At 60.9% G+C, this 12,785-nt stretch overlaps 1 protein-coding gene across 2 annotated transcripts in view; it reads left to right on the plus strand.

Annotated features, from left to right (window-relative positions):
- Nucleotides 1-12,785, plus strand: part of ANO1 (anoctamin 1) — a 119,618-nt gene that overhangs the window by 67,362 nt on the left and 39,471 nt on the right. For both annotated transcript variants that reach the window (XM_081154003.1, XM_081154004.1), the window contains exons 6-10: nt 1,297-1,351; nt 4,520-4,571; nt 6,778-6,843; nt 7,328-7,383; nt 9,549-9,590. In XM_081154003.1, the coding sequence (XP_081010129.1) occupies nt 1,297-1,351; nt 4,520-4,571; nt 6,778-6,843; nt 7,328-7,383; nt 9,549-9,590 (271 nt within the window). The remainder of the gene's footprint in view (nt 1-1,296; nt 1,352-4,519; nt 4,572-6,777; nt 6,844-7,327; nt 7,384-9,548; nt 9,591-12,785) is intronic.

Below are 12,785 nucleotides of genomic sequence, written 5' to 3' on the forward strand. Positions count from 1 at the left end.
CTTCTGAGGTCACATTTCGCTAAGGAACTAAGGGGCAAAGAGTCTTGATGTTCTGCCCGGTGACACTTAGGGACACCAGCGAGGGCACAAGTGAGGGCAGGCGTGGGCCTTGGATCACAGCCCCCAAGCCTGCCCGGCTCCGTCCCTCTTGTCCCCTTTGGGATGTGTCCAAGGAGCGGGGCTGGTGAGCGGCCTCCTGCCGGCTGCCCAGCTGGGGAGGCAGGAACTGAAGAGCGGCCCCAGCTGGGGTCCTGGGCCCCAGGGATGCAGCAGCCAGCAGGTTGCCTGGCAGGGCCGGACCTGTTCTGGAGCCTTCCCTCCTCCCCTGCTCCCTGGGGCAGTGGGGCATAGCCACCTGGGGCAGTGGCGGCTGCAAGGCCTCGTGGGCCCTCGCAGGGCAGAGCGAGAGCCTGGGCAGTGGTGGGAATAGAAAGCTTGGGCTCTGGGAACGCAGTGGGACTTGGATGGCGAGCCGCGGGGGGCGGGAGGGCTCCCCGACACCCCTGCTCTCATGGGCCGTGGAGACCTGTGCCTCCGCCCAGAACCGGGGCTTCCGCTGGCAAATACGTTCGTCATGGAGCAGAGGTCACGGGCTTCACTCCGCGCATGTCCCAGGATAAGAAATACGAAACAGGGGAGGCGTGATCCCAGCCCAGCTTCTCCCCCCAGCTCCAGGGCAGAGCTCCGGGCCGTTAGCGGGAGACCTGCCTCCAGGCCCCCGGCCCGGCCTCCCTCTCTCTGCCCTGCTTACCCCCTGGCACCCCCAGCCCAGGCTCATCTGGAGGTTCCGTGGGGATGGAGCTCCCCCAGCCGCCCTCCCGGATCTACCTTGGGGAGTGGGTCACCCACCCGCAGACATCCCTGTGCCCTCAGAAGCATTAGGCAACCTTAAGGTGGCCCAAGGCCTCAGGACCAGACCCGAGGAGTTGCAGGGGGATTATCTTAGGTGCTGGAAGCACCGCACGCCGGTGGAGTGATACCGTCCCCCCCCCCCCAGCAGCGTTGAGGTGGAGACCAAACTGCCCTCTCAGGACGTCCCCAAGAGAAAGCCAGTCCTCCGCGGAGAGCTCTGAGCACTCTTGTCTCTGGGGTCACTTCCCACCCCTGAGGGTCTCCCAGGCTCTTGGAGAATGTGGGGTTGTGGGAAGGTGGGGGAGACACGCGCTGTTCCCAGCGCCCGGGGTCTGGCCGCACCTGGGCAGCGGACGGCTTCGCGGGCGCCGCGGTCGGAGCTCGCGGGCCGGTGCGGTCCCGGCTCCAGTGAACCGTGCGTCTCTCTTCCTCATATTTCCCCAGATTCGACCTGTCTGACAAGGATTCCTTTTTTGACAGCAAAACCCGGAGCACAATAGTAAGTGTCTCACTCGGGAATCGCTCCCTCTCCGAAAGGCGGCCCCGGGGAGAGGGATGATCATTTCATTTCTGAGAAACTGCTCCGGGTGGAAGGGGCTCTAATTGCCTGTGACAGAAATAATTAGAATAAAACCCGAGAGAGCTTTGGGGGGCCCAGGGGATGCCCGGCGAGGGGGGGGGGGCGGGAGCGGCAGGAAGGAGGGAGAGGGATTCCAGACCCCTCGGGTGACTTCCCGCTGGCTTCCCGGGGTCTGTCTGGCTGTTCCCAGCACAGCTGCCAGCCCCTTGCCACCCACCCTGGGAGGAATCTGCATGTTCCTAACGGTGGGCCCGAGGCCCGGAGGGTGCCCAGCCGGCGGGCAGGCGGGAGTGATGGGAGGTGGCAGCAGAGCCGGGTGGCCTGGCGTAGATAGCTCAGGCTCTGCCAGACGAGCAAACCGAGGTTTGAAACCTGACCAGGCCACGCTGCCCTATTCAAGGTATTGGTTTAATGTTTACCCAGCGGCCGCCAACTTGTCTGCCAGCCAGGCCGGGCCATGCGTGGCTCAGGACCCAAGTTTTATCTAAACAAGAAATTAAGCTGGCAGCCAAGCCGCCAGCTCTGCTCTCTCCCCGCCCAGAAAGCCCAGCCTGGCGGGGAGAGGGGCAGGGCCTGACCTTGGGCGGAGAACTGCCCCTCGAACCACGTCCGAGACTGGACGGTGGGCAGGCGGGAGGCGGTGCTGTGGGGCACATCAGTGTGGGGGCTCCGGCCGCCGCCAGGACAGGCAGATCCGGGTCCCGCCCACCCTCCTGTCCCTCCCAGCCTCGTGACTTCGGGAGTCACCCAGCCACCATGGGAACAAGGGTGATCCTGGCTTCCTGCTCGAAGAGCGGCCACGAGCCTCCTCGGGGGCCACCTGGACATAGAGCCACTGCTGTGATTTCCATTATTAACTGCGTTACTGATTAGTTTTAGCAATTAAATCTCATAATTATAAAGAAAGAGGGGCTCCTCTATGCAAAACATCAGCTCCCCGCTGTAGCTTGGGGCAGACGTGCCCAGAGGTAACTCTGGGATGCCCACTGCTTGAGAGAAACACCCACTTTTTTTGTTTTGTTTGTTATTTATTTTTTATTTTTTTTAATACATCTTTATTGATTTCAGAGAGAGGAAAGGAGAGAGACAGAAACATCAATGATGAGAGAGACATTGATCAGCTGCCTCCTGCACGCCCCCCACTGGGGATCGAGCCCGAAACCCAGGCCTGTGCCCTGACCGGGAATCACACTGTGATCTCCTGGTTCATAGGTTGATGCCCAACCGCTGAGCCACGCCTGCCAAGCAGAACCCCCAGTTTTAACCTAAATCGTTTCCCTTTCCTACACCCCGATGAGACGGGGCTTTAGCTGAGTCACGTGCCCGTGTTTCAATATGTATGGGCACCCCAACTTCTTACATTATCTGGGGCTGCCAGAATGCTCCCCAGAGCGAAGGGCAGGTTCAAATTTGTAAATTAGCTCCTGCTGTCAGGGAGATGGCCGAGGTGGGGGAGGGGGGACATGCGAATCGAAAGCTCTACTTCTCTTTTCATTGGGGATCTGCTATAAAACTGAGTTTAGTCCCTGATCCCCAAGTCGCAGAAAGCGAATCTGACAGGGCGTAAGTATTCACGGAACCACCATGACTCCATTTACCTGTGGGGTGGGGTCACTCTCTCCCAGAGACCCTGAAGGCCAGTTTGTAAACTGCCTGTGCTCCAGGTAAACCCTTTGGTGATTCAAAACTTTGCCCTTGGTTAGTCAGACTCCATGGTTTTTGAGTCCCAATAATATCTGGCCTTGGGGTGACGTCATTGTAGGTGGGTAGGAGTCAGGAACAGCAGGGAAGGAGCTGATGTGCTGGTCTTGGGACTTAGACCTTCAGCCTTTGGGCACTAGGGAGCCATAGAAGGTTGTAGAGCAAGGTCAGATCTGTCCTACAGAGATGACTGCCCGTGACAGGCTGGAGGGCAGATGGAAAGCGGGTGCAGAGTCATGGTGGTGGTTGTGAATGGGGGCAGTGACTGCAGGTGGATGGGAGGAGGTGGTTACTGGAGAATCAGCGTGGTCAGGAAGAGGCCACCAATCTGATTTGGGGGATGAGGGGAGGGAGCCAACTGAGTGGGCAGTAATTCATTCATTCATTCATTCATTCATTCAGTGGGCAGTTATTGAGCACCTGGGATGTGCCCAAGACTGGTGGGCGGGGAAGGCAATAGGGCAGGTGGAGGAATGCACTCCCGGATGAGAGAACAGAAGGCAGAGTGGCAGGGACGGTGGGTGCTCTGTGGTCCCTCTAGTTTAGATCTCAGGACAAGCGCTTCTGGCAGAAGGAACAGCCAGAGTGGAGGCCCTGAGGCTCTGGGAGAGGGTTTGGTGAGTGAGAGGAACAGCCAGGAGGCCGGGGTTAGTGGGACAGACAGTCGGGCCTGGGGGGTCCACGGGAAGGCCATTGGCCGTGCCCGAGCGAGTGGATCACCGGGGGCTGCGGGGGGCTTGGTGTGCTCTGCCCCACATGTCTGTGGCGTAGGGTGGATTATTTTCATCCCATTTTGCAGACGGGGTGGTGAGGTAGTCTGCCCAAGATCACACAGCTGGTCTCAGACCCAGGCAGGCAGACTCCCCAGCCGGCGCTCCTAAGGCCACCAAGCGAAATGCTTTGTTAGTAAATGGGGCACAGAGCTGGGGTGGGGTGGGACCCTTCAGGGGCGCTTCTGTCGGGCGCCCTGTGCTCCGCGGCCTCCTCACAGCGTAGAATGGAATCCTGAGACCTGCCCACACCGGGTTTCTGGAACATTCCTGGCTACACCGGGAGTGGTCCTATTGGCTGGGTCTCAGGTCTCTGAATTCTGACTCACCTCTCAGCCGGTAACGTCACGCAGGGTGCACGGGACAACTGCTGAGCCCGACGCCAGCACGACACGGAGGAGGGGTGCTGCCTGAAGGGCAGTAAAAGATGGGCCCCCTTTGAAATGCCGACTTATCCCTGGGAACACGAACTCCCTCCCCCCCGGCCCTGCTGACCCAGCAGCCTCAGAAAAGTCCCCTGTGGGGGGGGAGGTCACCGCAGGCCTTGGCAGGCGATCACACGGGCTCCTGCCGCCGCCGCGGCCGAGTAACTGTGCCCCCCCTGCCTCCGCCCTAGGTCTACGAGATTCTGAAAAGAACAACCTGTGCGAAGGCCAAGTACAGCATGGGTAAGGGCATTTCTGGGGCTTGACATCAGCGCTGGTTTCCCAGCAGTAACCGCGCCTCGGGAGCGTCTCCGTGGGGGGGGGCGGCTGGGGAGTGGTTGGAGGGTTGTGATTTAGGCCGAGTGACAGTTTCACGGCCGGGCCGGAGCCGGGGGCGGTTTTACAGCCCAGCCCAGCGCTCCTCGCTCGCGCAGAGGGCCCCCGCTCCTTGGCGCGAGGCGTGTGCGAGGCGGTGCATCCTGGCTGCTGGACACTGCGGGCAACCAGGTGTCTTAACCCTGTCTTGACCCTCACAGTCCAGCGGGAAGTAGTTAGGGCTCCAGCGGGGCGATGGCCCGGGCAGCCCCCCACCAGGCCCGGGCAGCCCCCCAGGCCTCACTGGACGGCACTCCCTTCAGCACACGCGCTGGTTCCCGGACCTGCCGCAGAACCGTCCACCTGGGCTCCTCAGGGGCCCTTGTACAGAACCTAACCCCTCAGGGCATGTGGCCGGATCGGCCGCGCCGCGGGTCCCCTGCCCCCAGCTTCCGGCTCAGCTTACTAACCTGGAGCATTCAGAGCAGAGGGAGGCTTTCCTAGCCGGCTCCCCTCCTCCTGGGCTGTGTGAGGCCTGCCGAGGGCCGTGCCGACCTGCAGTGGATCTCGCTGGACACGCCTCTAAGGCTGCGAGGCTGCGGCCGAGGGTCTAGGAGCCGGAGCCTGTGCGTCCAGGAGCGAGAGTCCTGGCTCGCCTGCTGTCCACCCAGGGAGGATGCCGTGGAGGGAAAGGGAGGGCGGGAGAAAAAAAACGCTGGGCAGGTGACAGCCAGGGACACAGGGCGGAGAGAACAAACCCTCCAGGGCCAGGCGGCTCTGTGTCCTCTGGCCGGTTTGACCGATGGCTGGTCACAAGGACGCCTTTCCAGGCCTGACATCTCTAAGCCCGTGTCCGAAGCCAGAGGGAGTGGGGCCTCATCTAGGGGTCAAAGGAGCCCAGGAAAACTGTCCCCATAGGCCCGGCCGACCTTCAACAGAGCGAGAGCCTCCAGAATGGCCCAGGTCACCAGTGGGGGAGGAAACTTGGGTCTAGACCCCCTGCTGCGTCTCAGAGCTCAGGCTCCCTGTAGGGCCCCTTCCCGAAGGACGAAACTCCTGTGGTCGCTGTGCAAGTGCCCGGAGTCTGGGGCCACTAGGTGCAGGTGCTCCCTGGGGTGGGGGCTCTGAGTGTTCCCGCCATCTCTCCGGTGGGGCTGGTGTCAGCTGATCAATCGCGAGGCCTTCTCTGCACCCCATTTCCCATTGGCGTCTTGTCTGAAAGCCCTACTGGCCTCCAGACTAGTCACTCAGCACGTGATGAGGCTGTCACCTGCCAGGCCCATGCCAGGTGCTCCCTGCCCCCAGGGGTCTGTGTTCTGGGGGAGGGCAATAGACAGGAAATAATCAGATACCCCGTTGCCGGGGGTGCAGGGGAGTGCTGGGGGGTTAGGAGGCCCAGACCCGAAGGAAGCGAGGGGTGAGCCACTGTGCGCAGGCAGCTCTGTGGCGAGAGCGTCCCAGGAACAGCGAGGAGCCAGCGGCCGGGACCACGCCCCACGTCCATTTCTCATCGCAGACGCACTCACTTGTGTGTGATCTTAGCCATGTGCTCCCACCTCTCTCTGGCCTGGATTTCCAAGCAGCCCTCAGGTACTCTGACCACTCCGGGTCACTGATCGAGGACATGGTCAGTTTTTAAGTGGACTTCAGGGAGTCCCCTTCCCACCAGCCTCACAGTTGCAGAGGTGGGCCGGCCAGGCCACTGACAAATCTGACCCACGTATTACCTAGAAGGCCTCTTGGGCCAGGCAGGTAGTTCTGTGACCAGCAAGGGGCTCCATGGAAACCCCTCAACAGCACTAGATCCCAAAGATGTGTGTGGAGCCGGACCAGAGTCCCAGGACCCCCACTCCCTGCCCGCATCCCCGTCCCCACACATAGCCAGGCTCTGCCTTCCCCTCTCAGTGCTTCCTTCCAGGGCTGGGTGCCCAAGTCCACACCTCTGGAGTCCAGGCTGTGCAGGTGTGGTTACTGTTACAACGCATTCAGTGCAGGGACTGGGGTCTGCAAATTAAGGCCTGGCTCTCATCCCACTGCCCCAGGAACACTGGACCACAGGGCGCTCTCTCCCCCAAATGCAGTTTTGATGGGTTCAGGCCCACTTGCATGTAACTAATAGCCGATGTATAAACAGGGCAAGGAGAGGGAAGAAAGAAGGACTCTGCCCTTTTAAGTAAACGGCGAAAATGTGGTAAATACGGTAAGTGCCTCTGCCCCCCGCGGGCTGCAGGCCTCCTCCTCAGCTGTTCCAATCAACCTGCAATCTAATTCCAAATTGTATGTGTGTTTCTGACACCATCAATTTTCCTTCCCATCCATATTTTTCTCATGATTCAGCTTTTTCTAACCACTCAAAAATCCATCCTTCTGATCCTCAGGCTTGCCCTCCAGCAGGCGGGGTAGCTGGTGAGTGGCAGGTTTGGGGATCCCTCCTTCCTGCCAGACATAACTTCCTCTCGGGGTTTCCTCTGTGTCTTCCTAATTCTGCCAATAGAGCATGTTCTTGACGTCTAGTCGGACTCGGGGAGGATGCCCCAGGAAGGTGGCTGGGCTCTGTGCGGCCAGGTGCGGTTAGCTTTCAGAAAATTCTCAGTGATTGAGACAGTCCTGGGATGGCTCCGTCTGAACTCGGAGCAGCAAGGACGGGCCTGGTCCATAATCCTCTCTCTGCCTTTATTTTTAAGGCATCACGAGCCTGCTGGCCAATGGCGTTTACTCGGCGGCCTACCCCCTGCACGATGTAAGTGACCTTGAGAACACAGTTTATCTCTGCGTCACCCTCGCCAGATCCCCGGGGGCCACACACCCCAGGGAGCTCTCATTATCCTGCGGTCTCGGCTTCCTGCTTTGGCTCTCCCTTAAATGTCAGCCTCGCACAGGCCTCCTCTGTTCCCCCGAGCAGGGACTGAGAAGTCGCAGGCCCATCTTTTCCTGCAGAACAATTCTACCAGAAACGTTGGTGGCAGAAACTCTGCCCTGGCTCTGTGTGAACCTCGGGGCCACCGGTCCACTGCCTGTCTTCCCTGGCTCTGGCTCGGTGCCCCCCCCCCATCCCCCCCCCCCGGGTTCTGGCAATGGCCCGGGCTCTGCGTGTTTCTATCTCTGCCGAGCGAGTGGCCAGCCTCCTGAACTGAATCTCCAAATCCCCCTGGGATCCCCCTGACAAATATAGCCCGTGGCCCCGGCCCACGCTGTCTTGGCTCGGGGTGGAGAGAGCGAGATGATTCCTTCTCATTGTATCTATGGAAACAGGGGCTAGAGTTCAGCGGGGCACTGGGAATGGGCCGTGGGGCCTGAGCAGTGTGGGAACCCCGGACAGAGGATCTCGAACTTTCCAAATGTGCATTGCTGCAAAGACAAGGCGCCAAGAAGCAGGAGAGAGAGAGTGGACCTGGGTGGCCAGGGACCCAGACACCAGTCCCGGCCACACTCCCTGGGGTCTTCAGTGGAAATAGCCCCTTGCTCTCTCTGAGCCTCAGTGTCCCGCCCTGTCCCGTTGCCAGGGCCAGTGTGGGTGTCAGGGGATGCAGAAACGAAAGGGTTTTCGGCAGCGGTGGCTGGACAAACAGAGAGAGGGAGCTGGAACCTGGGGGGCATCCCCCCAGAACACTGACCTGCGCCTGTCCCCTGTCACTCTCTGTAGGGATTTGAGGTCGACCGGCTTTCCCACATTTGTGCCTTCACGCATGCTGTTCCTTCTGCCTGTCATGCTCTTCCCTCCATGCATGGCCCACAGCGTCGGATGCCACCCCCTTCCAATGCCTGGCTCACTGCGTTCATTCATTCACTCATTCATTCATTCGTTCAGTGAGAACATCTGTCAGCCAGAGGACACCTGCCGGAGCGGCATGTGCTCTGAGCGAGACCCCCAGGAGGGCTCCGTAATCAGTGTGTCCACTGGCCGCTCGGCAGCTTTCGGGCTTCCTCCCTGGACAGCATCTACCCCCTTGGGGTCACCAGCTAACTGACCTCTGGGTAGACGAGGTGCTGCGGCACCCATGTGGCCGTCTCAGCCATGAGAAGAGCTACAGGGCAGGGGAGGTCCTTGGAGACTCTGGGGAAGCTGGTCCCGCTGCTCTCGGAGCGTCTCCATTCCAAGGCCAGGGCGTCGGGTGGTTTGCCTGTGGTCCAGTCCCCCCACCCGGAGGTGGCTGGCGGGGCCGGCGGGGTCGTGGAAGGAGCTGGTGAGTGGAACGGTCAGTGGGCAGACCTCCAGGAGGCCTCAGAGCTTTATCTGCCAGGCGATGCTCAGGACCAGCCCCTCCCTCCACCCCTGCTGGACCCTCACAGAGCCCCTCTCTGGTGGCTCCTGCTTAGTCACTGGTGTCATCGCTGGTACATGGGACTCACTTTTGACTTTTAGACCTTCCTCTGCCATCGCACTTGGAGCTGGGATCTGAGTCCCAGGTCTGATCAGTTTCAGCTTTCTGTCCTCAGGAAAGTCAATGAGCCTCAATGTTTCCATCTGTAAAATGGGAGATTTGGGCTCCCTGATCTCTGCATGCAGCGACCACATCATTTATTGCCCCTCCTGGGGCACCTGAGAGTGACAGGGGCCCCACCAGAACAGGGCACTGGAGACAGGACACTGGCACCGTCCTGCAGAGTGGACCATGTGTTCCCCCTGTTGATAGACTCCCCAGCCCCACAAGCCACCTCCAGGGATCTAACTGCAGTCCTTTCTGGGACTTTGCCTCTGGGTCGGGGGGAGGGCAGAGCTCACAGGACACACGGAGCACTTGGTGTCAGGAGGGAGGCCTGGTCCCCCTCTGCTCTGTGTGAAGTTTCGCCCCAGGACGATGTTAATGGTGTCTGCGTGCTTGGGGAGTTTGACTGGAAACGTAAGGGAGGGAGCCACCTGAGAGCGCCCTCGGATGACAATGTCCCTTTTCCCTTTTCCCGCAGGGAGACTATGAGGGTGAGAACGTGGAGTTCAACGACAGGAAAGTAAGTGGACACGAGTGGGGGGTCTCCGGCAGGTCCGGAGGGACCCCAGGGCCGCGGGAGGGCCGGGGCAGGGCAGGCCGCGCAGTGGGCGTCTGCGGTGCAGGCTCCTGCTCCAGCGTTTGGGGGAGCGCCGGTGAACCCCACTTGGCTGGCCCTTTGCTCGTTCTGATTCTCGGCAACGTCGGGGGCAGGCTGTAGTGAGCGTGGGAAAGGCTGTGCTCCTCAAGGCTCCCCGGCCCGGCTGGGGGGAGAACCCGTGTCCTACCCGGGACAGTCCACCTCCGGCTGTGTTTGCCGGCATCGGCCCGCCCCTGCCCCGCTCCCGGGCAGATAAGTTTGGGGGCCGCTGTGGCCAGCTGCGTGGACAGCCACGGCCCCCAGCAGCACCCTGGGGAAACCTGCTGAGTGGTGTTCGACCCAGTGCTTCTCAGACTTACTTGGCCTGGAACCCTTCCTAGCGGACAAGTTAGTTTCGTGGACACACTTTGGTTCCCCAGTTTGGTTCCTGATTCCAGCCCCCCCCCCCCCCGCTCTCCAGGAAGCTCTGTTCATCCACCCCCCCACCCCCCGTAAACATCTTCCCACCGCCGCCGGCTCTCCCGGTCCCCTCCGCGCTCCGGAAGGTTCTGCCCTGCCTTCCTGCCCACGTGCCCACGCCCAGATACCAGCCTCGCTCCTCGCTCCCTGTCGCCCCTCTCGGTTCCCCGACAAGCTCAGGCCTCCCGCCCCTCGGGAGCAGCCCTCCCTGGGCCCCCGACCCTTTGGGCCCCTTGTCCTGCCTCTCGCCCCGAGAGCGGGTCCTCCCACGGTGGTGGGTAGAGATGCTCCCCTGAGAACCTCACAATGGCAGCCTTGTCCCAGATCACAGGGGCCGGGAACCTCTGGGTCTGGAATGTTCCCTGTTCCCGCCTCCCCCCAGCCCCCCATCCGTGTTTTTAAACCTCTGGTACTTGATCCAACTTGCCCGCCCAGGAATCCAGCTGAAGATGCTATCTGAGTTAGCGCAAAATTACATATTTGGTTATTTTTAGTGGAACATCTGGCATTCGTCTGAGACCCCATGACTTGCCGAACTCCCCCACCCCTCCCAGCCCCGCCTGGCCAGCCTCGCCTCTGAGGCCAGCCCCTTCCCCTCTCTCTCACCCTTTTGAACCGGCCACCCCTCCTGGCCCAACCCTGTCCTCCAGGTCACAGGCCCCTCCACCCCCGTCCCCCGCCCTCCTCGCCGCTCTCCAGCCACCCCGGCTGCCTCGCTGATCTGAAGACACCCCGGGAGATGGTCGCTTCTGTGCCAAGACTCTCTTGTTCAGTTGCTTTTTTCAGGAACTATTCGCTGGACACTGCTGGGTGCCAGCCCGGCAAACACGGCCCCGCGTGTACCCAGACCCGCCCGTGCTCTATGCATGGAGTGCTGCCCACCCTCCACCCACCCCCTTTTAATTTTATGGCCCAGCAACGAATGCAAGGCCTGGCCCACGGCGGTAGCCAGGGAGTATTAGATGGGTGTGTGGATGGGTGGGTGGGTGGATGGATGGATGGATGGGTGGATGGGTGGGTGGGTGGACGGGTGGGTGGGTGGACGGGTGGGTAGATGGGTGTGTGGATGGATGGGTGGATGGATGGGTGGATGGGTGGATGGGTGGGTGGACGGATGGGTAGATGGGTATGCGGGTGGATGGGTGGATGGGTGGATGGGTGGGTGGACGGATGGGTAGATGGGTATGCGGATGGATGGGTGGATGGATGGATGGATGGGTGGATGGACAAATGGACAATGAATGGATGGATGGAATAAGGGAAAACGGAAGGAGGGAGGGAGCCCTGGACAGGTGTTTGGGTCCTAATTCAGAACCTAGAGAACTCGCTTTCCCATGGTAACTCCACCTTAAGGGACCTGGTTCTGACTATTTGGCCTCTCCAATGACAAGATCTGTGGCCTCCTGTCCATAACAGGAGCCCTGGGTCCCTGACCTCGGGGACAGGATGGAAACAGGTAAGCCAAGGCCATTGTCCTGTGCTGAGCTGGAGGGGCAGGGACACAGCCAGAGGCAGGCGTGGCCGTAACTGTGGGTGGCTGCAGCTCCCCCCTCTGCACCGTCGCCTCCTTTAGACGGGGATTAGGGTGGCTGCATCCTGGGCCGGGCTGAGAGCCACAGGCCCTGACCCATTCTCCCTCACTCCCTCCCTTTGTCCATCCATCCATCCATCCATCCATCCATCCACCCAGCAGTTACTTACTGGAAACCTGTTATCTGCCCTGGGCCTTGTTCGGGATGTTGGGGATGACACAGACCAGACAAACCTGGTCTCCCTGGGGCCTCCGTTCTGGGGGGACATGGCAAGGGGCAAGTACCTACACAGCCATTAAGAACTGCATCCGTGCCCAGCGTGCACGGGCCCAGGTGGGGGGTCTGGGCGGGAGGGAAGAGTGCTGGCAGGTTGAGCCGAGACCCCTCCGAGGCCTGGGTGCCGGGAGGCTCTAGGTCACTGTGACTGGAGCCGCCGGCTCCCCACCCAGGGCCCCGGCACCTCCCACCCTGCTCAGGAGGCCGGGGTGCACGGCGGAGTCCTGCCAACAGTAACAGGGAAATCTTAAGTCAGGTTTCTCTACCTTGACGGCTACGGGGTGATTGATGGTCTCTCCTTGGCAGGAAGAAAACTCCACCAGGGCAAAGTGGCTTGTGTAGAAATCGGGGTGTGCCCCCATTTGTCGCAGCTCTAGGTGGAGGGTGGCCAGCCAGCTGTGGGCCAGTGCCCCGGGCAGGTTTGGGAACACGGTGACTAGTGTGACATGGCCATGCCTTCGAGAGGCTCTGGTGGCTTCTCCCCCTGTGCGTCCCCTGCCTGTCCTGTCTTCCTTCCCTCTCTCCCTCCCAGGATCTCTCTGCCCCCCCCCCCCCCCGGGCACCTCCTGCCTGTCTGTGGTATAAATCAGTGACTTGATTTCAGCTGGGGGAGGAACTGCCCGGACCGGAGGGGCTGTGCGGTCTCATCAAAGTTTGCCCGCTTAGGCCTCCCTGTTTACAGGGTAAAACCGTGGGCTTTGCGTCACTTTCTGCATAACCAGGCTCAGTGAGACAGGGAGCCCCAGCCCTCTGCCTCCCACGGAACCCCCTCACGTGCATTAGCCCGTCTGGGTTCCTTCTGTGACCGTGGGAAGGACAGGGTCCTTCAGTATAAAGGTGACCATGGGGC

The sequence above is a fragment of the Miniopterus schreibersii genome (assembly GCF_964146895.1).
Source record: "Miniopterus schreibersii genome assembly, chromosome: 12".
Taxonomy (NCBI): domain Eukaryota; kingdom Metazoa; phylum Chordata; class Mammalia; order Chiroptera; family Miniopteridae; genus Miniopterus; species Miniopterus schreibersii.